General features: G+C 42.3%; 1 protein-coding gene across 1 annotated transcript in view; it reads left to right on the forward strand.

The window, feature by feature from the left end:
* The window catches only part of nphs1 (NPHS1 adhesion molecule, nephrin), a 35,415-nt gene extending 17,169 nt beyond the window's left edge, over nucleotides 1-18,246 (forward strand). The window contains exons 8-28 of the mRNA XM_006801450.3: nucleotides 207-364; nucleotides 1,331-1,472; nucleotides 6,176-6,300; nucleotides 6,413-6,581; nucleotides 6,763-6,892; nucleotides 7,083-7,255; nucleotides 7,963-8,103; nucleotides 8,653-8,793; nucleotides 10,308-10,429; nucleotides 11,002-11,161; nucleotides 11,271-11,427; nucleotides 11,706-11,857; nucleotides 14,364-14,475; nucleotides 14,572-14,753; nucleotides 14,861-14,911; nucleotides 15,165-15,287; nucleotides 15,803-15,854; nucleotides 16,227-16,359; nucleotides 17,176-17,254; nucleotides 17,451-17,617; nucleotides 17,741-18,246. Of these exons, the coding sequence (XP_006801513.3) occupies nucleotides 207-364; nucleotides 1,331-1,472; nucleotides 6,176-6,300; nucleotides 6,413-6,581; nucleotides 6,763-6,892; nucleotides 7,083-7,255; nucleotides 7,963-8,103; nucleotides 8,653-8,793; nucleotides 10,308-10,429; nucleotides 11,002-11,161; nucleotides 11,271-11,427; nucleotides 11,706-11,857; nucleotides 14,364-14,475; nucleotides 14,572-14,753; nucleotides 14,861-14,911; nucleotides 15,165-15,287; nucleotides 15,803-15,854; nucleotides 16,227-16,359; nucleotides 17,176-17,254; nucleotides 17,451-17,617; nucleotides 17,741-17,830 (2,759 nt within the window). The 3' untranslated portion in view covers nucleotides 17,831-18,246. The remainder of the gene's footprint in view (nucleotides 1-206; nucleotides 365-1,330; nucleotides 1,473-6,175; nucleotides 6,301-6,412; nucleotides 6,582-6,762; nucleotides 6,893-7,082; nucleotides 7,256-7,962; nucleotides 8,104-8,652; nucleotides 8,794-10,307; nucleotides 10,430-11,001; nucleotides 11,162-11,270; nucleotides 11,428-11,705; nucleotides 11,858-14,363; nucleotides 14,476-14,571; nucleotides 14,754-14,860; nucleotides 14,912-15,164; nucleotides 15,288-15,802; nucleotides 15,855-16,226; nucleotides 16,360-17,175; nucleotides 17,255-17,450; nucleotides 17,618-17,740) is intronic.
* The last annotated feature ends 5,073 nt before the right edge of the window (nucleotides 18,247-23,319 follow it).

The raw sequence follows: 23,319 nt of genomic DNA on the forward strand, positions 1-23,319 counted from the left end.
AATGAAAACCCCCAGAGAAAACAAGTTGCCACTCAAAGTGATTTTTTTCCCTCTCACCCTTGATACAGCTCTGTGTTTCACATCCAAAAATAGTTGCGCTGGCTCTGTGATCAGAATATGTAGCTGTTGAATGTACTATTCACGGGATGATATTTTCACTGACTTGTCTTTGTATGTTTTCCCATGCATGTGTGCGTGTACATCAGTTGAGCCTGCTGAGCTGACACTGTCAGGTTCGTTAACAGCAATTGAGGGGCAAGAGTTGAATCTCAGCTGCTACACCACCTCCAGCAATCCCCCCGTCGACATCCGCTGGTGGCTGGGCTACAAGGAGCTCAACAACACTTCTGTTGCTATGGAGGAGGTGGGACTACACGGGACACAATTTGCACAAAGCTGAAATTCATCCACGCAGTCCTATGACTAGTTAACATCCTGGTCGATTTAAACAGAATACTGAAAAAGGTTATGTTTATATACATATATATATATATATTTTTTTTTATGAATAGATAGGCAAAAGGCATGGAAGCTAATGTACAAAAACATTTCCTTTCAGTCAAGCTTGCCTTCAGGGTATCAACAAAAAAACTATAAAAATGCCTCCTATTGCATTAAAAGAATCCTCAATATGCAATGTGACCTCATGTGAACCGTTATAGATGAAAGAAAACAGTATGACCATGAGCTGTCTCTGAATAGGCCTGCTGCAGCTTTGCAAATGAATCATCCGATTCCAAAAAGAGTATTCTGCTGCTCTTCTCCTCTTTTGTGTATGCTAATAAGATCAAAGTGAATAAAAGCTGACACAGAAGATGAGTATTATTAAACAAGCTCTTTATTCATCTGGTAGCAGCATTTTCATTTGATCTTACACAAGGCACTCAGTGTGCCGTATGCGAGCTTTAATGCATGCGACACAGTGTGAGGCGAATGAAGACTGACGCTCCTGTCCAGTGTCTTTGTTAGTCTTTCTGACTGTGGCTTTTACAGTAATTACCACAATAATAGCTTTAATAACCAGATGTGCTGCAAAGGCATGACCACTATCAGGCAGGTGCAAAATGACACTTGCCTCAATTTATAACAGTGTGCAAAGCCGGAGAGTCAGATGAATATACTTATTTATCACAGACCATGCACAACATCAGTTATTACAGTGGCTAATTTGCCATCTGTATTCGCCAAGACAAACCAGCGAGGGTTGTTTTTCTCACAGACCCCCCGCCCCACACACACACACACACACACACACATATACAACTAAGTAAGGATGCCAGACCAAGACTGTCTGTCCCCCAAAACTGTCGTGTGTTCTTTGTGTCTGCAGGGAGACAACGGTGGGATGACAACCATGTCCAACATGACCCACCGGGTCTCCAGGGAGGAGCACGGGCTGAAGCTCACCTGTGAGGCTTTTAACAAGGGAACACATTTCTCCAAAACCCAGAGCGATGAACTCAGTGTCTACTGTAAGTGACTTTAAGTTTTCTAAGTAAGCGTGGTTCCTTGAATTCCTTTGATATTAGTGTACATAATTGCCACAAGAAAACTTCATGGAGAATAAAATTTTGATTCCAGCATTGTTCTGAAGGGTTAATGAAACTGTACAGTCCAGTAAACAAAACAATTTTCACAATAGCATTGTGCACCTAAACGTGTAGTGAGGGTGTGCTGGGAACATCTAGCAGAGGCCCCAGTTTGCGAAATCTTCAACGCACACCTCCGGCAGAGCTTCAACAGCATTCCGAGGGAGACTGGGGACGTTGAGTCCGAATGGACCATGTTCAGCATCTCAATTGCAGCCCAAAGGTGGTTGGTGCCTGCCGTGGTGGTAATCCCCGAACCAAATGGTGGACACCAGAGGTGAAGGGAGCCACCAGGCTGAGGAAGGAGTCCTATCGGGCTTGGTTAGCCTGTGGGACTCCGGAGGCAGCTGACAGGTATCGACAGGCCAAGAAGGCCATGACAGGCCAAGACCTCAGAAGGTCTGCTAGATGATGTTAATGCAGCACTACAGACGATAACAAGCTGATCTACAATACGGCAGCAGTGATCAGTGAGATGGCTACAAGTTGAACAGCCACAAGGGGCAGTACCCTCCATGGAGAAGGAGGCTAGAGGCTAAGATCAAGGTAGCACAGAGGGAGGTTAGCCAACTATTGGAGTTGCAGAAAGGCGCGATGAGGAAGGTGCCTAAGAAGTACAGGAAGCTGTCCATACCTGAGGCCTTGGAAACTGCCAAGCAACGACTCACAGCCTTGGCCAGCCGCTTGAGGAGGTACACCAGAGAGATAGAAGGCAAGAGAATAAACCAGCTGTTCTCCACAGAACCAGCCAAGGTGTACTTTCAGTGGCAGGGGAACAATATGAGAACAGCACCACCAAGGCTGGAGGCAGAACAATACTGGAAGAGCATATGGGAGAAGGACGTAACCCATAACGGCAACCCATAACGGCAATGCTCAGTGGCTAGTGGATCTGAGGGCAGACCACAGCGACCTCCAGTAACCATCACAGTGGCAGATATCCAAGAAAGGGTCTCCAGTATGAAGAGTTGGACAGCACCAAGCCCTGACATGGTTCACGCCTACTGGCTGAAGAAGCTGACTGCACTCCACGAGCGCCTGGCAGCACAAATGAACCAGCTGCTAGTTGACGAGAGACACCTGGAATGGCTAATCGAAGGCCGGACAGTCCTGATCCTCAAGGACCCCCAGAAGGGACTGGTCCCCTCCAACTACCGACCAATAACCTGCCTCAGCACCATGTGGAAGCGCCTGTCAGGCATCATAAGATGAACAGGCACATGGGTCAATACATAAGCGGGGCACAGAAAGGGATGGGCAAGAATACCAGAGGCGCAAAACACCTGCTACTGGCAGACCAAGCAGTCAGCCGAGACTGCAGGACCAGACTGACCAACCTGTGCACTGCCTGGATTGATTACAAGAAGGCCTATGACTCAATGCCCCACACCTGGATCCTGGAATGCCTAGAACTATATAAGATCAACAGGACCATGAGAGCCTTCATCAGGAACTCAATGGGGATGTGGCGGACAACACTGGAGGCCAACCTCAAGCCCATAGTACAAGTCACCATCAAGTGCGGGATCTACCAAGGAGATGCCCTGTCCCCACTGCTGTTCTGCATAGGCCTTAACCCCCTCAGTGAGATCACTGACAAGATTGGCTACGGATAACGACTACGGAATGGAGCAGTTGTCAGCAACCTCCTGTACACGGATGACATCAAGCTGTATGCCAAGAGTGAACGAGACATTGATTCACTGATCCACACCACTAGGATATACAGCAATGACATCGGAATGTCGTTCGGGCTGGAGAAGTGTAGTTGGATGGTAACAAAGAGAGGGAAGGTAGTCAGAACGGAGGGGATCAAACTACCAGAAGGCAACATTGCAGACATAGAGGACAGCTACAAGTACCTAGGGATCCCGCAGGTGAATGGGAACCATGAAGAGGCTGCTAGGAAAGCTGCAACCACCAAGTACCTGCAGAGGGTCAGGCAAGTCCTGAGGAGTCAGCTGAACGGTAAGAACAAGATCCGGGCTATCAACACCTACGCCCTGCCCGTGATCAGGTACCCTGCTGGGGGAATAGGCCAAAGGAGGAGATAGAAGCCACTGACATCAAGACAAGAAAGCTCCTTACCATGCATGGAGGGTTTCACCCCAAATCCAGGGGTGAGGCTGTGAGGCCACAGTCCAGGATGAGACAAGGAACATCCACAAATACATCACAAAGATGGCCCCAACTGACAGCGTGCTCAATGAATACCTCAGGCAGCAGAAACCCAAGAAAGTAGAGGAAGGCGAGGAACCATCATGGAAGGACAGGCCCCTGCACGGTATGTACCACCGGCAGGTAGAGGAGGTGGCTGATATCCAGAAATCCTACAAGTGGCTGGACAAAGCTGGACTGAAAGACAGCACAGAAGCACTAATCATGGCAGCATAGGAACAAGCACTGAGCACAAGATCCATAGAGGCTGGGGTCTATCACACCAGGCAGGACCCCAGGTGCAGGCTGTGTAAAGATGCTCCAGAGACAATCCAGCACATAACAGCAGGGTGTAAGATGCTAGCAGGCAAGGCATACATGGAACACCATAACCAAGTGGCCGGCATAGTGTACAGGAACATCTGTGCCGAGTATAACCTGGAAGTCCCTGGGTCAAAATGGGAGATGCCCCCAAGGGTGATGGAGAATGACCGAGCTAAGATCCTGTGGGATTTCCAGATACAGATGGACAAAATGGTGGTGGCTAACCAACCGGACATGGTGGTGGTAGACAAACCACCACGGCCGTAGTGATCGATGTAGTGGTTCTGAATGACAGCAACATCAGGAAGAAGGAACACGAGAAGCTTGAAAAATACCAAGGGCTTAAAGAAGAGCTCGAGAAGATGTGGAGGTTGAAGGTGACGGTGGTCCCAGTGGTAATCGGAGTACTAGGTGTGGTGTCTCTCCGCTTACTTGATGTTTTGTTGCACTGAAAATATGATCAGAAGGGTTTTTTTCTTGTCTGTGGTGCTTTAGCTGACCCACAGATCCAGATGCAGGTTATTAACAAATGTGAGAAAGAAGCTCTCATTAACAGAACCAAAATCAAATATATGATGAGTCTTTTTTTTTTTCAAAGAAGCGGATCCCTATTGTTGTCCCTATGTTTTTCTATTGATGTGTCAAAGACCAAAATGCTATCAAGCCTGAAAAAAACATATTTACTTCTTAATATTTTATATGTAGTTGTTAATTAATTTTTGAAAAAAATAAATTAAGTATTCCTTCATTTCCAAATAATACAAGTCAACAAAATTCATTATAAGATAAATCATACCACCCATTTTACATGCAGCAAGAAAACAAGAATGTGATTAGGGTCTAATTACACTGGGTAAGTTAATCATAAACATATAAAGATATATTAGAGGTTAATATGAAAATCCACATCTTGACTTAATGAAGTTTCATAAATACTCATCAAGCATATGTAACAAACTAAACAGCAAAATATTTAAAGAGATATTTAAATTGCAAGTAAGCTTCCAAAGCCATACCTTATTGGTATATTATTGGTAACAATATGCCAATGGATCCTATAGATAGAAAAAACTGGCATCGTTTACAGGTTTAATTGCAAAAAGAAGTCAGATGTTAAATAAACTTATAGGAACATCCTGATGCTCACCTATTATATCAGTAAAAACATTATTATGATAAATTTATGGTCTCAATTTCTCATTCCAAGTCTTATTGACATTTTGTTTATAAGATAAGTAAAATATAGGATAAGACAGTATATGCTTTTGAGTGAGGCTACATTGTGATTGACACGCTGCAACCATGCCGTGTCCCCAGTTTCTCCTTTGTGATGTCTAGTTTGAGACAAAATTCTCAAACTAAGGTTTTAAAACAGGACTTCCATGAACAATGGGTGACAGCGTGGAGCTTTTATATACAGTCTGCACAAGGTAATAAACCCAAGAAAAAGTAGAGTAGTTACAGTTATACATTAAATGTGTCTTTTTTTTATTTTCAGTTGAAAAAACAGCCAACACATCCTTGGTATTAAATTAACCATTGCAAAGTACCTACTTACTGGAGGCCAGCCACCACTGACACACTTAAAGAGATTGCTCTGCAGACACTAATATGGAAGCCTAATATGGAAGCCTAATGTGTCTGGGGTTTTCAGGGATGGGCAGTGGACCAATCCACAGTGAGGGAAATGAAGGAGGGACACAATCTTTTGAGTGTCTATAATTAGCATAAGTCTTTTCATTGCATTTTCTTGTATAATTTAATGTTATATTATTGTGTTTGCAATGATTTGAGGACAACTGTTTGTTTTTCCCAGGAGGGGGAAAACAAACAGCCAATTTCTGCCAATTGATTAGATTTGGAGTTTGGAGAAAAGCACCAGTGGGGGCCGATGATATTTCAGGAGGTTTACTGCCACCCTGTCCCACCCACAGTTCCAGGAAAAGTCTTTTGCAGAAATCTTTGAACTGATATTTGTATAATTGATATCAATTTCAGCTCTTTTAAAGAGACCAGTCCCTTAATACAATATGAAAAACAGGTCTACTTAACATATTTTTTTTTAAAAAACAAAGGAACTGATCATAAAAAATTACAATCAACAGACCCCCCTCAAAAAGTCTGGATCAATGCTCCACCTCAAGATGTCCCCTTACGTTCTGGAAGCACGATCCATATGGTCTGTTTCGCCACTGGGGGAAATCCGAAAGCAACTTTGGCTTGGTTCAAGGTGAGAATGCACTGCCGTAAGAGCATGCCTGACTGGTGTCAGGCATGACACCAGTCAGGTGGTGTTTGTCGAGCCTAAACACAGAGATCTACAATCTTTCTTTGTGATTTAGAATGGAACGGCAGTGACTGGTGCACTGCAGCAGACCTCGTTTGATATGGGTGTAGCTCGAGAACTGGTCGTGGTCCTGACAGCAAGTGACAACATGGCCAGCTACCGCTGTGATGCCACGAATAAAGCAAAGAAAACCATCTCTGCATACACCAAGCTCAGGGTTCACTGTGAGTAAGACTGGAGCTTTAAGACTTGAACTTTCTCCCAGTCTAACTTAGCTGAGAGAAAAGCATTATATCAGATAAATGAATTTCACAGCAGATTTGATTTGCTGCATTTTATATCCTTCATCTTGAAATAATCAATGAGTCAAAATTGAATTTTCGTGTTTACTCTGTGGTTCTCCAGTTACACCAGTAAGTATGAAGATCACAGCCCAACAAGAGGTACTTCGTCAGGGTGAGGCGCTAATCCTGGAGTGTCAGGCTGGAAGCAGCAGTCCGATGGCAAACATCTCCTGGATCTTGGGCCCATTAAGGTTTGCCTAGTCAGTAGGCTAAAGGGGACATAACAGAAAAAGCTCTTATGTAAAATCACATCCCCAATTCACTGTCAGAATGAGTCTGAATGATTGATGTTTATCCTATTAAATGAGGAGAAACGATAACTGTTTGGTGCACTTGAAGTCCTTTATTAATTGGATTTACTGGTTGGCAATTGTGTCGTAGGTTGCAGGGAGTCGAGGAGGAACCCAGGGATGCTGAGTTTGGTGGCATTTCAGTGCACAGTTCTCTGTCTCTGAATCTGACTTCACAGCATCACAACCAGAAGGTCATCTGCCAGGCCTACAGCCATGTTTTGGCAGAGGGGACCAACACGTACTATAAGCTCAATGTGCTTTGTAAGTAGAAGGTGAATTGTTTGCTCACGTCTCTCTCTCATTTTTTCTTATTCTTTCCTGTCATTGACTGAGAGATTTGGGTTGCATCATTCTTAAATGATGCACAATGATGATCATTAATGACGTGGGTCAAAAAGTGGTTTGCTGATGTGACTTTGCAGAATGTGTGTTCAATATAATTTTTTTTTGTTTACCGGAAACCTTTGTTGTGAGTTGTGGGTCTGTTGAGCTCTGTGGCAGGGTGTCCTAATTGTGCATTTGCTTTGCTGCATGGCCATGTTTGTCTTTGATGCCATTTCACAGGCAGCAGCCAGCCACTGTTTCAAAGCTTGGTGCTGTGTATGAGCATGAAGGAATGTCACTGTGTGTTTGTGCAGAGCTGCCGTTGGACAACAGTACTGTCACTCGTTGTTTTAATGCCTGTCCCTCTTCCTCCTGTGCTGCCTTACTCCCCCGTCCTCTAAGTGTGTGAAGTTAGTAAGACTTGGAATTATTGGTGGGATGTCGACTTTCTACTTGTTTGACTCTCATTAGTGTCTCTTCGTGCTTTCACGTCCAACATGTTTTGTGTGTCTTTGTGCTCACTCTTGGTGGTTCTGTGGCACTGACTTTATATCCTTGCCACTGATCTATTTGCTTAGCATGAATCCAATTCACTGTAGCTGTATTTTATTTTATTTTATTTTTTTGTGCTGCTTGTCTGTCAGACCCACCAGAATTCAGCCCAGACCAGCCAACAGAGGTGCAGGTGCTTGAGGATGACATGGCAGTCGTCCCACTGCTGGTCTCAGCTAACCCAGAGGAGGTCTCCTGCATTTGGCTGCACCGCAGGGAGAAGCTGGTCAAAGGTGATCTGGGGTTGTGTGATGGCTCTATAAACCAGGTCCTAGTTGAGCTGAGCCAGCAAGTAAGCACTCAGCTCTGCCATTCAGGGTCTGAATAAAACATGGCAGGTTAGCCAGCATGGGACCCTGCCAAATGTGATTCTCATTACTGCTCTAATGTATGCAGTCTAAATGAGGATTGCTGTCTCCCTGAATACAACACAACAGTTCTAAACCTGGCTTCTCCTCCTGGCCAGTGTCACCAGGGCCCTGCTGCACCCACTCTCTTTTTCTGTTAGCTCCATTATACAACAGCACTATAAAATGACTGTATTTTAAATGCAGAAATCCACGTATTACATTTTAAGCGCTGTGGAAAAGAAGGTGTCTCTCTCTCACAGTCTATTGTTGGCTTGATGTGAGAATCCGGCCAGGCCAATCAATAATGCAGAATTAGACGTCACTTAGAGACCAGTGGCCAGAGGACATTCAGTTGATGAGCATGTAATGAATACTTAATTTACCATTGCTTTTTACGTCTGTGTGTGCGTGTGTCTGTGTGTGTTTTGGTAGAGGAAGATTACCGCTATCACTGGTTAGATGACCACTCACTGGAGATCAGGAATGTGTCAAGGAACGATGCCGGAGTTTACACCGTCAAGTGTGAAAACGATGAAGGCGCAAACGAAATCTCCATCACGCTGGACGTTCAGCGTAAGACCCTGCACACAGGAAATGGACGAGCTCGTGTGAATCTTTAGATTTGTACGCACTTTCTGATGTTGTTCTGTTGCTTCTATACCTTTTGAAAGGGAGCAAACATTTTATAGAAGTTAATGAAAGTGCCCCAAGAAGCCAACTACAATGGCAAAGGAGATTTTTAAAAAATGATTGAGATGGTTAACTCTCTATTGAATAGGTTTCCTTCTTTAAATAGAGAATGAGGCAAGAATTTCTCTTGCCTGTTTTGTACATTGAATTTGAATCGGAAAAGTATGACTGCTTTTGAACTTGACAGTGTGCATACACACATGCTGACAACAACTCTGACTTCTAGTTCCTCCCCGCCAAACGTACCTCATTCATTAGACCTCCATGCAAGGCCATCCACCTCCACTGCTGCCCCAGGCCCAGCCTCAAGCTCTAGGCCCTCTGCCCCGATACTGATGATTTAATAATAGGAATGTGGAAAATGTAGGTCTGCCTGATTCACTAAAGCCCATGGTACATGCCTAATGGATTCTGCCATCTTGATCTGACTGGGCTTGACAGTTGTAGATATTCATTATGTATGGAGAATTGTAGTAGCTTTTATGTGTGGCGGTGTAAGCCACTTATTGGTGTCGTTCTTGGTTAGGAGACCAACATGGGTGGATTCCACAAACCCAGAGGTCTGTGTCTTGCTAGCGTTTCCCATCACTGTTCCTCGAGAGTGAACATAGGTTTAGACAAGTAGGCACTAATGGCTTTATTGTTGCAAGTACACGGCACCCATGGGATGTATGAAAAGCTTGTGAGGCAGAGGCGAACAAAGGAAAGAGGTGGAGTGATGCAGTGAGGAAGAAGATATAGCGCATATATGTATGATTGAAGATATATTGTATATGTATAAAAATGGCAAACTGGAGGGTCACCAGGTTACCCTACTCCTCTGGTTTGTTTCATCACTATCACACCTTCATAGGTCATATGACCAGATGTCTGTTACAGACACATCTATAGGAAGAACAGATGCTCTTACTGTGTTTCTTCCTTTCTCTTTCTTGTTTTACTTATTTAGTTATTCCATTTACTTAACTCATGTCCATATTTGATTTATTTGTTTTTGTGTCCCCTTTTCCCTTTAGCCAGTCACTTCGCTATTTATATGTTAGCCAGACTGCCTTTATGCTCTTTATTGTCTCACTCTCAGCTTTCCAATAAGTTTTTATTGTTTTTTGTGTGCGTATGACCTTTACCTGTTTCTGCCTTGTTGACAGAGCTTGTTTTAAGTAAGTGCGCTTCATTAGTATTTTTGGATTTTTTTTTTCCTTTCTGATGATTTTCTCTTGTTTTATTTTTTTGACTAATGACCATACATAGAATGAACTCAAGCCTGATAGTTAAGTACTGGAGTTGAGACTTTGCTTGGTCTCCTCTGTGACCCTTGTGTTTTCAATTCTTGGTCTTGGTTATCACCTAAAGAAGTTAATGACATTGTATTATTATCCCTTTTTTCTTACCCTCAGATGCTCCAAGTGTCAAAGCAGAGAAAGAGCCGGTGTTCGTGAACCTGGGGGAAACAGCAGATCTGATATGTGTGGCAGATGCGAACCCGATTATAGCTGGCATGTTCTCTTGGAAATGGCTGGTGAGAGCCACATATATAAAAAAAAAAAAACGTACACAGAAGCAGTCATCCCCTAAATGACCTTCCTTTTATCTGGCTTCCTTTCTTGCCATTTTTTTACTGGCCTTTGCAAATGCCCAGATGCACCATATTTCACTGGCTCTAACTATCCTTCCACCCCACCTCTTCCTGCTCCACGCTCAGCCCAAATCCAGAAAAATAGCTTTCATTACTGCTGCGTGACTAAAGGGCACATTCGTCAATGTGGCGTGGTCTCTGTATCTACCGATGCCGACCAGTCTTAACCCACCCCCTGGCAGTCGTGTGTGCGTGTCACTTTCAACCTGCATGGCCCCTCCTTCTCTCTTTTCCTGTGGCTCTCTAGCCTTTGGCATTATTCTTCTCTGTTCTCAGAGCTTGTTCCATTGAGTGCCCTTCCCATCCAGACCCCAGGCCCTGATGGTTTCCGGCTCAGCTCTTCCTCACAATCTACCTGTCTAGCTCTCATCCATCTAGACAGGTAGGGGAGGCAGATGTGTGCTGAGGGATAGCGGCTGTCGTCTTCTTATCCTGCCTCACTCTATCTTTGACAGGGAGAGGAGGTGGTGGAGATGGGCGAGGAAACCCAGGAAGACGAATCAGGCCTTCTGACCATCTATAATGTGACTCGGGCTCACGCTGGTAGTTACGAGTGCCTAGCCAATAATGGCATAGAACCCCCTGCCAGTGCACATATACGGTTGGTTGTGCAATGTGAGTTTTGTATTCGGTTTTCACTGTGAGAAGGCGATAAAACATTTCCATTTCCTCACTGTGTGGTATCTGCAAGAATAATCTTCTATGCCCATCTTGTCATATATAGTTAAACCAGAGCTTCGTAAAGGTCCCCAATGGAGAAAGGTAGCAAGCAGAGGGGATGGCACTAGCACAGCTGAAATTGTGTGCCAGGCAGAGGGCGTTCCTCGTGTCGACTTCTTTTGGGAAAAAAGTGGTGTACTCATGGATTTTGAAAATCCCAGGTTGGAGAATTGAATATGTTAATTGTTTATGCTTGTGCTAAATTTGTATAATAAGAATAACTTCAAGTCGAATATTATATGCTACACTATTTTGCAATTTCTTCATATGTCATTGCTAAATCCAGATTTAGTGCTTTTGATGTTTTTTACCTGTTCAACACTTTTTTGTGTCAAGTTGAGTAACATTAAAATGCAAAATGTGCTTCCGTATGCTAAGGATTTGTCTTTCTCTATTGTGTTTCTCTGGTTGTGTTTGTGTGCGTATGTTCATGCTACAGGTATGAGGAGATGATAGTGAGGGAAGGCTCCTTTCACACCAGCACAGTTCGAGTGGTAAACGTGAGCGCAGTTTTGGACTACGCTGTCTTTAGCTGCACTGCACGCAACTCACTTGGGGAAGACAAGCTAGACATCCAGCTCATCAGCACAAGTACTGAATCGCTATTTTTGTTTCATGTGTGTGTGTAAGCCTATCTCTGTAGAGAGTCATAAGACTGAATCTTCCAAAGAAATTAACAGTATGTAATTTTTATTGTAGTTTGATTTTAATGGAGAGAAATCCAGAAAAAAAAACATATATTACATAAAAAGTTAGAAATTGATTTGTATGCCACTGAGATACGTATTTGATCCCCAAGCAAAACATGGCTAGGTACTTGGTGGAGAAACCCTTACTGCCAAGCACTGCAATGATATGTTTCTTGTAGTTGATCACCAGGTTTGAACACACCTCAGGAGGGATTTGGGGCTGGTCTTCTTTACAGAAAATCTCTAAGTCCTTTAGGTTTCTTGGCTGCTGCTTGGCAACTCAAAGTTTCAGTTCCCTCCACAGATTTTCTTTCCATCTTCAGTCCACAGGAACCTCAATGCGATGAAGTCATCCTGGATCCTTAGGGGAAAAACAGCACTAAAGCAAAGGTTTCAGCCTCTGTGGTTGACTGTAGGGATGCTGTTCTTTGGTTTGTAATAAGCATAATAAGTGTGTTACCAATGGTGTTCTTGGTGATTGTGGTCCCTTCAGCTCTGACTTAGAGCAGCTGATGGTAAATGATCAAAGTCAGTGGTTATGGCTCAACATGTAGGGATTATTCATATCATATACTTGGTAGTGGAGGGCTATTTTTTTCCTTTATTTCTAATTTGGCAGTGTTTCACAATGACTGAGTCTGAGTGCCGTCTTGTCCAAAGTCTATCAGCCGTTTTCAGCAAAATTACAATAGTCTGGGGGAGGCACTAGACATCTAGACTTCTGTAAAGTGAAGAGAGTTGTTGCTCCTGAGAAGCAGCACTTTAAGTAAACTTATTCCACTGCTTTATCTCTACCTTATCATTTAGCCCATAGCACTACTTTACTTCTTCCTCAGATAATGCTGCAGTGATATGCTTGAGTCTGCCAGCATGCTTAGAGGTTTCTACCTTCAAGCTACCAGTGTATCTGTGCACTACCACTATTATCAACACAGTCCAGCTTTGAGCAAAAGCCTACAGCCACAGTTGGACACATTTAATGTTTACTATAAAAACCATAAAATACAATCCAATATTGTTTTTTCCCCAGTCAAAGATTCTTTTTTTTTTTTTTACAGCTGTGAATATTCATAATTTATCTGACGCAGTGATAATACATTTTATATGCTTCCTTATCATTGTAGAGCCTGAGAGGAGGAGAGCTTTTTTCCCTCTTGTAGCATGGTGCTTTTTGGATTTGAAGGAGACGAGATCCAAATAAGGCTGACCTCTCTGCCCTGGAATCTTATGAGCAAAGCTGATAGCGGGAATTATTTACTTTGCAAACTGGGCTGAAGCCCGGAGCCATAGACGAGCAGAGCATCCTTCTTATGTTGCTACGCTACTATCTCTCCTCCTTTTCCCCTCCACTATCTCTCCCTCTGCCCCCCAAAAAACCAACCTCCTTTTTTTTCTTTTTTCTACGCTCCAAATGCCAAATAATCCACTTTTGCTTTACTACCCTGACTGAAGTTATGCCCTGTGTCAGACTGAAGACCTGGATTGCTTACACTGACCTTTGTTCACAATACTGATAATAATCAAGAGGCTTCATCCTTCACTACAGAACGTTTTTTGGATAAAATGGACAAATCAGCTAGTTTATGCTGAGAGAGACCAGCTAAAACTAAATTCCATGTTTACTCATCGCTTATACAACAAAGGGCAAGCAAGAGCAAGTGAGGAGTGATGCAAAACTGCTGCTGTCGGGAAATATGAGGGTTTTTTAAGCCTTTTTGCTAAACTTTGACAAAGAATAAACTGTTGGAAAAAATAAACAAGCTTTTAAAGCTTTCCGACAAATTTTAACCACAATGATCATCTCTCTTCTGGTCTATTTACCGTCATTGGTTGTTCCCAGTTTTCTTGATTAAACATTCCAGACTAATATACCTGGAGTGATGTGTCATGAGGGCACAGCATGAAATTAAACTGCAAAAAAATAAAGTGAGCATTTTGTTCTGAGGTAAACAGTTATACACAGTATGGGTGCAGTATATCAGACAAAATGATTTTGTTCCTAACACAGCTGTATGACAAATTGGGAAAGTGAGAGTACCCCTAAGTGATTTTTCTTTCTATTTTCCTTTTGTCAAAAAATAAATAAATAATGGAAATGAAATGAAATTTTAAAAAAAAACATCAGCTCTGAACTCATATGTATCATTTTGTCTGTTTTTAACAGCTCCATTAAAAAGAAGGCGGCACCAGTCTAATCCACAGTAGCTCTTCATGCCTGCGAATGGAATCACTCGACTATATAATGGCACACATCTCAGTTTCTTAGCACCTAAAGCCTTTTCAAACAGCCCCCTGTTGAGTGACGGTGTTCAGCTCTCTCACTAAAATTGAGCGCACGCTTGCTTCTTCTTCCTTCTTTCTTTGTTTTTCTTCTTTTTTCATTTTTCTGCTTTTTCTTTTACCCTCAGATCACCCAGATCCCCCTTCATCGTTTCGCCAAGTCAGTGTTGGCCATGACTCTGTCACTCTTGAATGGATACCCGGCTTCAATGGTGGTTTGCAACAGAGATTCCGCATCAGGTGAAAGAGCCAAGAAACGATGTCAGATGAACAAGGGTGGGGTTTTTTTCTCTCAGTCTCAAAGAATTGTACTTGACTAACTGTTTTGGTTGACAGGTACTGTTGGGATCAGTCTGTCAGTTTCCTGTATGTGGATGTCTTCCCTCCCAGTGAGACAACCTTTACTGTTACTGGTCTGCAGCCTGTCACCACTTACAACTTCTCTGTCAATGCCCTTAATGCAATAGGAGAGAGCGAATATGCTGACAACAATGCAGTACTGACCATCACCACTAAGGGTCAGTTTGGAGTAACCCCACTTTAGGGTTGAACAGCACAAGCACCTGATAGTCTGAGATCTAATTAACAAATGTGCATTTGCGGTCCTATTTTATTTTGTCTGTAGAGAGGCCAGAGTCAGATGAGGACTCATCAGATATAGACCCAGCCTCACAGGGTAAGTCTTTTACACAGCAGCTACCTTCATTTGGCTAAATCATGTTAATATATGCACCTCCAATGCTTTTAATGTTTGCTGTAAAAGTGTGGTTGTCATGGCACCCACCCATACTTTTTCCCCTCTGCTAGTTTTTAATCAATAAAGACAATTGAGTGAGTGGTCGGGCCTGTCTCAGTCAGTTTTTATCTTTGCAAATTTCCATATTACTTCCTCTGCACAGAGATAATATTTCTAATGTTTTGCAAACTAGGTGGAAGTGGACTGACAGTCTATTTGACTGTGGTGTTGACAGCAGTATTAGGAGGCCTGCTGGTGTTTAATTTGATTGGTTGCTTCTTTGGACTAAGGTGGAAAAAGAGGCAAGGTCAGACAGGTAAACATAATTATATTCCCATCAGTGGATGTTAAAGTGTTTCTTCCACGGCGCTCTGTCATCGCGTTGTTCTGATTCCTCACATACCTCCACAGCAATATCACTGAGCCACGATACAACTGTCAGCTTAGCCTCTCGCTCTCGCCTCATCTCTTTATGTGCCTTTTTTTTCTATTTGTCGACCCTGTCTCTTCTCCTCTTCCTCACTACATAGGCCTCCACCCTCCCCGCCACATTAATCCTTCAAAGCTGTCACCCCTGTGTTTCATATATATCTGTTATCTCATTTGCTATCTTTATGTCTGTCCTCTATTGCTTTTATTGTCTCTTCCCATTTCTTCTTCACTCTAACTGTCAAGGTCTCTCCTTCAAGAATTTTTTTTCTCACCTGCCTTTTGGTTTTCACATAGATTTTTTTTCCTTTTTCTTTTTTTTTTTTACAGCCTACTCGTCATTTATTCACTCTCGTCTTTTACATTTCTCTGATTATCTTGGCTTCTCTTTTGTATCCCCAGCAGCGGGCAGCAGGGACAGTGTGTTGGATGGAAAGAAGAAAGAAGATGAGGGGTAAGTTCAGGCCCTGTCATAAGAAGTAATAAAAATACCAACCGAATCCACTCAAGTAAGTCTGAGCCCTCATCCACCCGCTCATCCGTGGACAAAAAAACTCCCCAGAAAACAGCCAGGCAGGCAAAAACAACAAGTCTCTCAATATCTCGTTTATATTAGTGTCAATAGACCCGCACCGCAATCCTGCAACAAATGGATACACATGCCACATAATGTATTGTTATTAAGAAGTTAATGTATGCAGGAAACAAGCTGCTGTGTGTGGTGAATGCTTTGTAACTCTGAATTCACACTGGGGACTAATTACTACAAGTTGCGGGGAAATAAATCGTGGGCTGGCAGATGACAAAGTGTGATTCCACCATGCAGGTCAAGTCAATCAACTGTGGGAAACTCCAACAAGTACGAGAGCAGAGAGAGGATCAACGCGGCAGCCCAGCGCACGCTGCTCGTTGACTCTGGATCAGAAGCGGACAGCAACGTGTACGAGAGCTATGCGGAGGTGGGAACCGGAGAGAGGAGGCAAAGAGCAGAAAGTGAAAAGGGCAATTGAAAAATATGCGAAGACACAAAAAAGGTTGCGTAAACAGATGAAGGAAGGAAAGAGGTTATGCACAGGGTGAGGAATACTGGCAGGAGAGGAAGCGGAGAATTCAGCCATAACATGGGAAATTGATAGATAAGCTAATGAAACCTTTAGCAGTGCAGAGAGATGGAACAGAGATCGATACATCACAATTAGCATTCAAGATACATATCGATCTTGGAGAAATTATCATTTTGTACTTTAAAAAGGCCAACGGGGATTTGAACCTTGGAGAAAACAGTTTAGTGTAGTAAAAAGAAAACATAACACTGCTGTCAGAACAGGATGGATCTGCAAACACCTTACACTGATTTGCCTGTAAACATATTTAACATATAATGATAACTAGTTTTGAATAGAAGGTTTGGTGTGATTGGGCCAGATTTTCAGCCTGTTTGCAACATTTTTTTTTTTAAGATAAAAAACTGTTTCTGTTAGTGTGGGGATGCCAATGACTTCTCCATTTGATAACAGGGATTACATACCCTTTGTCTTCACTTCCCATGTTTTCCTAAACAGGCAGGAATCCATGATGGGAATCTTCAAAATGTGTTGCGAGGTTATTTCTAGACAAAAGTGGCGACAGAAATAGGTTGAATCATTTCTTTAAAAAATTCACGGTAGCCTCCATCCCTCCATTGATGAGAAACATCTGGAATTGCTATTAAAGGGAAGTTATCGAAGGTCATGGCTGATGAGCTGATGCTATCGCTTCTGTCTCATATTCTGCAGGAATGTTCCCATTATTATTATCCCACCGGTGTCTACACGCCACATCTCAGCCCCCCCCCTGAGGAAACACGTGGACTTGGTAAGACGCAAACGTGGCTCAGAGCAGTCAGGCCAGTAAACACCTCACATCCTAAATATCATGCTACATTTAGAGTCTATATCTGACCTTATTAACCATACAGAGAATAGTTTTGCCATTAGCACTTGTTCTAATGCAGCACATTTACAGTATTTCCCGATTGTGTTTTCGCCATGCGTTCTATGTGCTCTACAAGATGTCACCCGTCGCCCCGTCGACTTCCACGGCCATTTGTATGAAGATGTGAGGGATGTGGGTATGTACCAGGACACAGCGGCTCCCTCTCGTCCTCCCCCTTCACTTGTATTTGAACACAAACTGAGTCAACAAAGGAACGAATGGAGATTGCCAATCCGCCCTCGGGTGTGTAAATAAACACACACCCTGTGATAAAATGTCTTTGATTTGAACATTATTTACTTGCGATAAAACCGTAAAACACACAATACATGTGTCACCTAACATACATCTAACGTGTCTCTGCAGGGTGCTGAGAAAGCGAGGCAGTTCATGGCTGTTCACCAACCGCAGAGAGATTCTGATCTTCCCTTTGAGCTACGAGGAGAGTTAGTTTAGTAGTCGAACAAATTCTATACGGTACGGCTTGTGAGTCAACCGTATCCATTCAATAGAGTATTGTAAAACAGATATTCACCACTGTGTGTTTTTCTGTTATCATCATTCTCTTTGAATTGTATCTCACCAGTCACCTTGAATGAAAAGGCAAAAACCGAGATGTGGCATAATGCAAAATTTCAATTTTCAAGTGTTTTGACCTTTTTTTGTATATTCTGATCATTTGAAATTTTCTTCAAAAGATTGGTTTGACCTAATGTACTGACTGTTACAAAAAGCTGAACAAGCTTAAAGGAAGCTGGAAGAAAGGGAATGAATAGGTTGAGGGGGGGAAAGTACAAGAGCCTCAAGACCCACATGCAATCAAGGATGTCAAACTGATGCTATTGTACAAGCTTTTTCTATTAATAAAATTCTTCATCTCCTTTTTGAGCTTGTTTTCTTCCTTCCCTGAAATCATAGTCTATTCTCCTCTTCCACTCTTGCCCCTTTCACCTTTGCCCTGCTTCTTGGAGCCAAGTGCTGGTCACTACTCACGCTCCCCTCCCCCCCATCCATCGCTTTGGCCTGCAGGTAGACATGAGTCAGTGAGACATAAAAATGGACTGACACGGCTGTGCGCTGGGGCAGAAGCAGCACAGACTGACGGTGCCACCCGGGCAGACATCATCCTTTTGACCCATCCTACATCGACATTTTCCAACATGTATCCAGATGAGAACAGTGTGCCATCCCTCCTTTGTCTCCTACAAAGAGTTTCAGATCTCACAGTTAGTCTGTGGGAATCCCTACAATGGGATTGTAGTGAGGGGTATTTAGCACAGTTATGTCTTCGGGAGGTAAAGCCATATCTAGGGCCAGGCTCTAATCCTGTTTTCTCTGGGATTGAAGTTCGGCTCACAGCATCAGAGAGAGCGAGAGAGGGAGAAACCATGCAGGGAATTTGTCTTGCAGAGTCGCGGCGAGTGGGCAGTCAGGGAGCGATAGAGAGAGCAGAAGACAGGGTTAAGCTAAGCCGCCGCTGTGGCCACTGCTCCAAAATTCTTCTCTAGTTCAGAGAAAAGCAGTTCGCCGAAGGCTTTCACTCCACAGCCCATGCAATAGTTTTAATCTTTGTAGATCTTTTTCAAAACCCAAATGGCATTACACCAGACATTTACAAAACAAAAACAAAAAAAAACAATGATGTTGACAATGAATTCTGATCAAATGTGTGAGATCTGATTGTAAAAGCAATTTAGAAAGAAAAAAAAAAAACCTCTGCAAAAATGCAAGTCTCTGTGAGACTGTCCTTACATTGTAAAGCATAGCAGTGCTTTTAGCTAAATTCTTACATCAGCTTTCTTTAACTCTTTTATCAGAGTGGAGACAGTGTAGATGCTAATGTTCAGCAGATGCAGTGTTTACTTCACCGTTTTAGTTTAGCCTGTAAGGAAGCTAATATTTGGTAATTGGCACCTGACACAAAGTACAGCCGAAGCTACGATTTTCAGATGCCTTTCATAGTATCGAGTAATGCATTTTGATCCATTCACAGTGCTCTGTCAATTAAGTGCTATTATTATCAACTGAGCCATGCTGCTGGCTCAAAGAAATAACATACAGATAGCTTTATATTAAAGAGTTATATGAAGAGTAATACTAGTAGCACTATTTTAAGAAGACGTTTAATAACTTGTGTGTCTATCTTTCTGAAAGTGCTTTCGGAACTAATCACTCATCAGCTTAATGTACTCATATTGGCATGTTGGCCTGACAACAGCTTGGCTACATGAGTTGCTTTTCCTGCAGTGCAATTACAGGGTACTCTTTATTTATAGTAGTGCATGTAAGCTGTGAGGAGAACAGAAGCTCTTCAAAGTTTCAATAGATCTTTTAGGTTCCACCCAATATGCACAAATAGTTACTGGGTTTTCTCACATCTCTATACAAATCCGTTATGCACACACCCTTCCAGCTTCCTCTTTCCCCTCCAAGTACGTTTCATCACATCAGCGTCACATAACTCTCTGCTACAGTCCAAAAATCATGGTTAGAAAGAATATGGTAAATAATGTAACTTGTTATCTTTTTTTTATTAACATCATGTGGTCTGCTCTTACTACCAAGTGCAAATTATTATTTCAGCAGAAATATTGACTTATATGATGCTGGTACAATCCAAAGTTTTGTCAAACCCACATATTTCTGTCTCCTCAGTGGGACGTGTGTGCCAGGAGATAAAACTAAATGTTTTACTATGATTCCTCAGTCACACATGCTATTCTCCATCATGAACTGTTTGTCTCATTACTGAACAGTTGTTCAAGTTCCTGTCTGACTGCAGTTTTGTGCCAAAGCCTGTTCATAATGTATCGTTTTAGCTCAGGCAGGAACAGTAATCTGCTAAAATGAAGGCTTGACGGCTCAATATTGTATGTCAGCTTCTATTTTTCCTCATTGGCCTCGTGAACATTTGTGATGTGTTGTTTTCAGAGGATTCTCAAGAGAGCTCGAAAAGGCAGGCTGTATGAGAGCACAATTAAGTCAAAAGAGGGGGGAAAAAAATTAAGCGACTAATTACCTCATTGGTTTGGTTTAACATCTTCCTTACCACTCTCAGGTAAGTGTTTGGGGAGGGGAAAAAAGGTAAGATTTAATAATTCCTCTTTATTGCTTTACCTAGTTGTGCTGCCAGCTGGGAGCAAACTCAAATTTAACTGTAATTTCTGCAAACTCTGTCAATGCTCTCATTATTCAGAAATCAAATCAAGAAATCAAATCAAAGCAACCACAGGTTTAACAAATTAGAACATGATTTCACTGGCAGCTATCATGACTCGCTTTGTGGCCCTGCTCTCCTGTTGTTGGGAAGAAGGATGTAATTTGCCCCAACATGTGAATGAAAGACTACAACTGACTAAACAGAATATTAGATAATGGAATAATATTAGCAGGTAGAAAGACAATGAATTGTTAATGTTGACAAGGTGGAAACCAAAAGTCTGCTACCTGTAATGTATATACAGTACGGTAGAACTAGTTTAGTTGGGTGTTTTTATTATTCAATCTTTTTCGTGTGTGTTATTAGTCTTAAATTACTGCACCGTTATAGCCAGTCTCTTCACTTAGCAATGAGTGTGATCTGCATTTAGCTGATGGTAACATTTCAGTTTCCCTTAAAATGTAGGTCTATGTCTTATTTGTGTGGAAGTCTTCTGGGATAAATAAAGACAATAATAAGCATTATTATTATTTCAGTGTCAGAGTCTGATATGAAATGTTTTAGGAACTTTATACTATTTTACATTTTCACATCCTGAAATCCCAGAATACAGTATCCATTTGACAGAGCCTGCTATGTTGCCATGTTTAAACAAAAATATTGTCTCATTGGACTTTAGCAAATGAATACAGTAAACCTCTTCAAGGCTACTTCCTTAATAGCAGTAGCCTTTTTCAGATAATAACAGGGCTTGCCAGTTTTACAAACTGTCCCTGAAGGCCTGACAGGTACTTCAAGGTGTTTATTTGCTCTTTAGATCAGACACAGATGGATTACCTGTGGGAAAATCAAGTCCAATGCATTAAACAGAATTTGTTGCTTTCTCAGTGGCTGATACCACGTGACATGCTTCCTGGATTTTTTTATTTATTTATGTATTTATTTTGAGTCTGTGCCTCTATGATGGCTAAGGGTGGGCCTTCATAGTAGTACACAGAAGGTTTAAATGACCAGTGAATTCTCATCATGTACTCGGCTTCCATTTATTCCCAAGTTAACCCTTAAACACTCTTCTGGTCAAATTTGAACAGTTTTGACATTTGACAGCAACAAAAATGTCCTAAATGTCATTCTTTTATCATGAAATTTGACACACAAACACACAAAGATGGAAATATTTAAAACATTTTCTTTGGGTGCTATTAAAGTCTGAGGCTGCACAGAGTCAAATTTGAGGGTTTCAGATCCACCAGTGTGGGTCAAATCAAATCAAATGAAATTGGTGCTTTTAGGGAATTACAAAATAGAGAAGCTATATCTCCCTTACATGCATGTGTGTAATTTTTTCTGGGACAGTGGTGACAGAGTTCAAGGGGGAACTTGACACTGTCACAAGAGCTGTCTGTGTTCCTACCACACCTGCCCAGGTTCCCACAGACACAGGGACCTGCTGGTCTTTGAAGGATCATGGGAGAATCTTGAAAGAGTAAAACAGCACAGGAGCGATGATGTGTGGTGCACAAAAAGAGCAGGAGTCATACGGAGGTCAATTTACTAAGTGAGATTTAATCTAATCTAATTGAGATTAAACTAACTCGTATGAAAATGTATATCAAAAGGAGGGTTGGGCGGGGATGGGATTAGGGAGGGGGTGGGGTCATAAGATTATAGATAGCATCTGTGCTGCCATTTCAGTGAGTGTGGGAAAGTCCCACATGCAAGGCTTTCTACCACTGGTTCCAAAGCACAGACTACTGCTTGGCTAGCAGTTAGTGTTTGTGGACAAACATGAACAACTACAACTGTGGAAATCCGCTAGCAACCAAAGCAATTACGAATTACTAAGTTTTTGATGCAGCAATCAGTTTCACCCAGCAAGAGTCAGGAAGGAGTGACGTAGTTATGAAATACACGTTTTTTTCCATTTGAGCGTGTTTAGTATGGCAGACAAATCTTGAGCAATGTGTGCATGTCATCAGGTTATAAACCTCAAAAGACAATTGTGAGTGACTTGAGTCATACTTCGAAGGCGTGAAAATGTCAGCTGTATGTAAGGTTTAAGCAACGAAAAAGCGGATAACCAGACTGTGTCATCTTCTGTTGTTCCAGGGTCCAGTTGTAACACTCACTTGAATCATCTCTGCCCAGCCCTATATTCACCATGCTGCAGTGCATTTTGTATTCTTAAATGGCATTAAGGTTTTCTGCAATTAGGCTCTTCTGATCTGCCAGCCATTAATCCATCATCAGTGAGCCTAACTGCTGCATCTTGGGAGCACCCCAGTTTTGGAGGAGCTCTGACTCATCTAGCCATCAAGTTGGCCCATTTTTCCTTGCTCACATCAGTTTCAAGAGCACTGTAATGATTCACTTGTCAGTGGTTGATTAGTGTAAATATTAACACTTCTTTAAAAAAAAAACCCAAAAGACAAACAAACATTTCACATTAAAATGTAAAAAGCTGTTCAAAATGCATCACAAGCACTCTGCACAAAGACTCTCCTCTGCAAGTCTCCTTGAATTGCAGGCTTTGTCTGCTGTAACAGTGTAGGTTTGTGCTTCTCAGTTTGGTAAAGCTCTTAGGTCACAATCACAACCTTCATTTCTTCAGCCTTGAAGCAATAAAGCACGACAGACAAAAAGCAGTAATTCAAGAGTTTGGCAATTCCAATTCCTTAAAACTTCAGTATATCACGATAAATACGAAGGAAGCGGCTTTCTGTAGTGATATGTTCTGGGGTATGAGTATGAACGTTGATTATAATCAATGCGGTACTAAGTCTTT

The sequence above is a fragment of the Neolamprologus brichardi genome, chromosome 11 (genome assembly GCF_056152115.1).
Source record: "Neolamprologus brichardi isolate AB-2024 chromosome 11, ASM5615211v1, whole genome shotgun sequence".
Taxonomy (NCBI): domain Eukaryota; kingdom Metazoa; phylum Chordata; class Actinopteri; order Cichliformes; family Cichlidae; genus Neolamprologus; species Neolamprologus brichardi.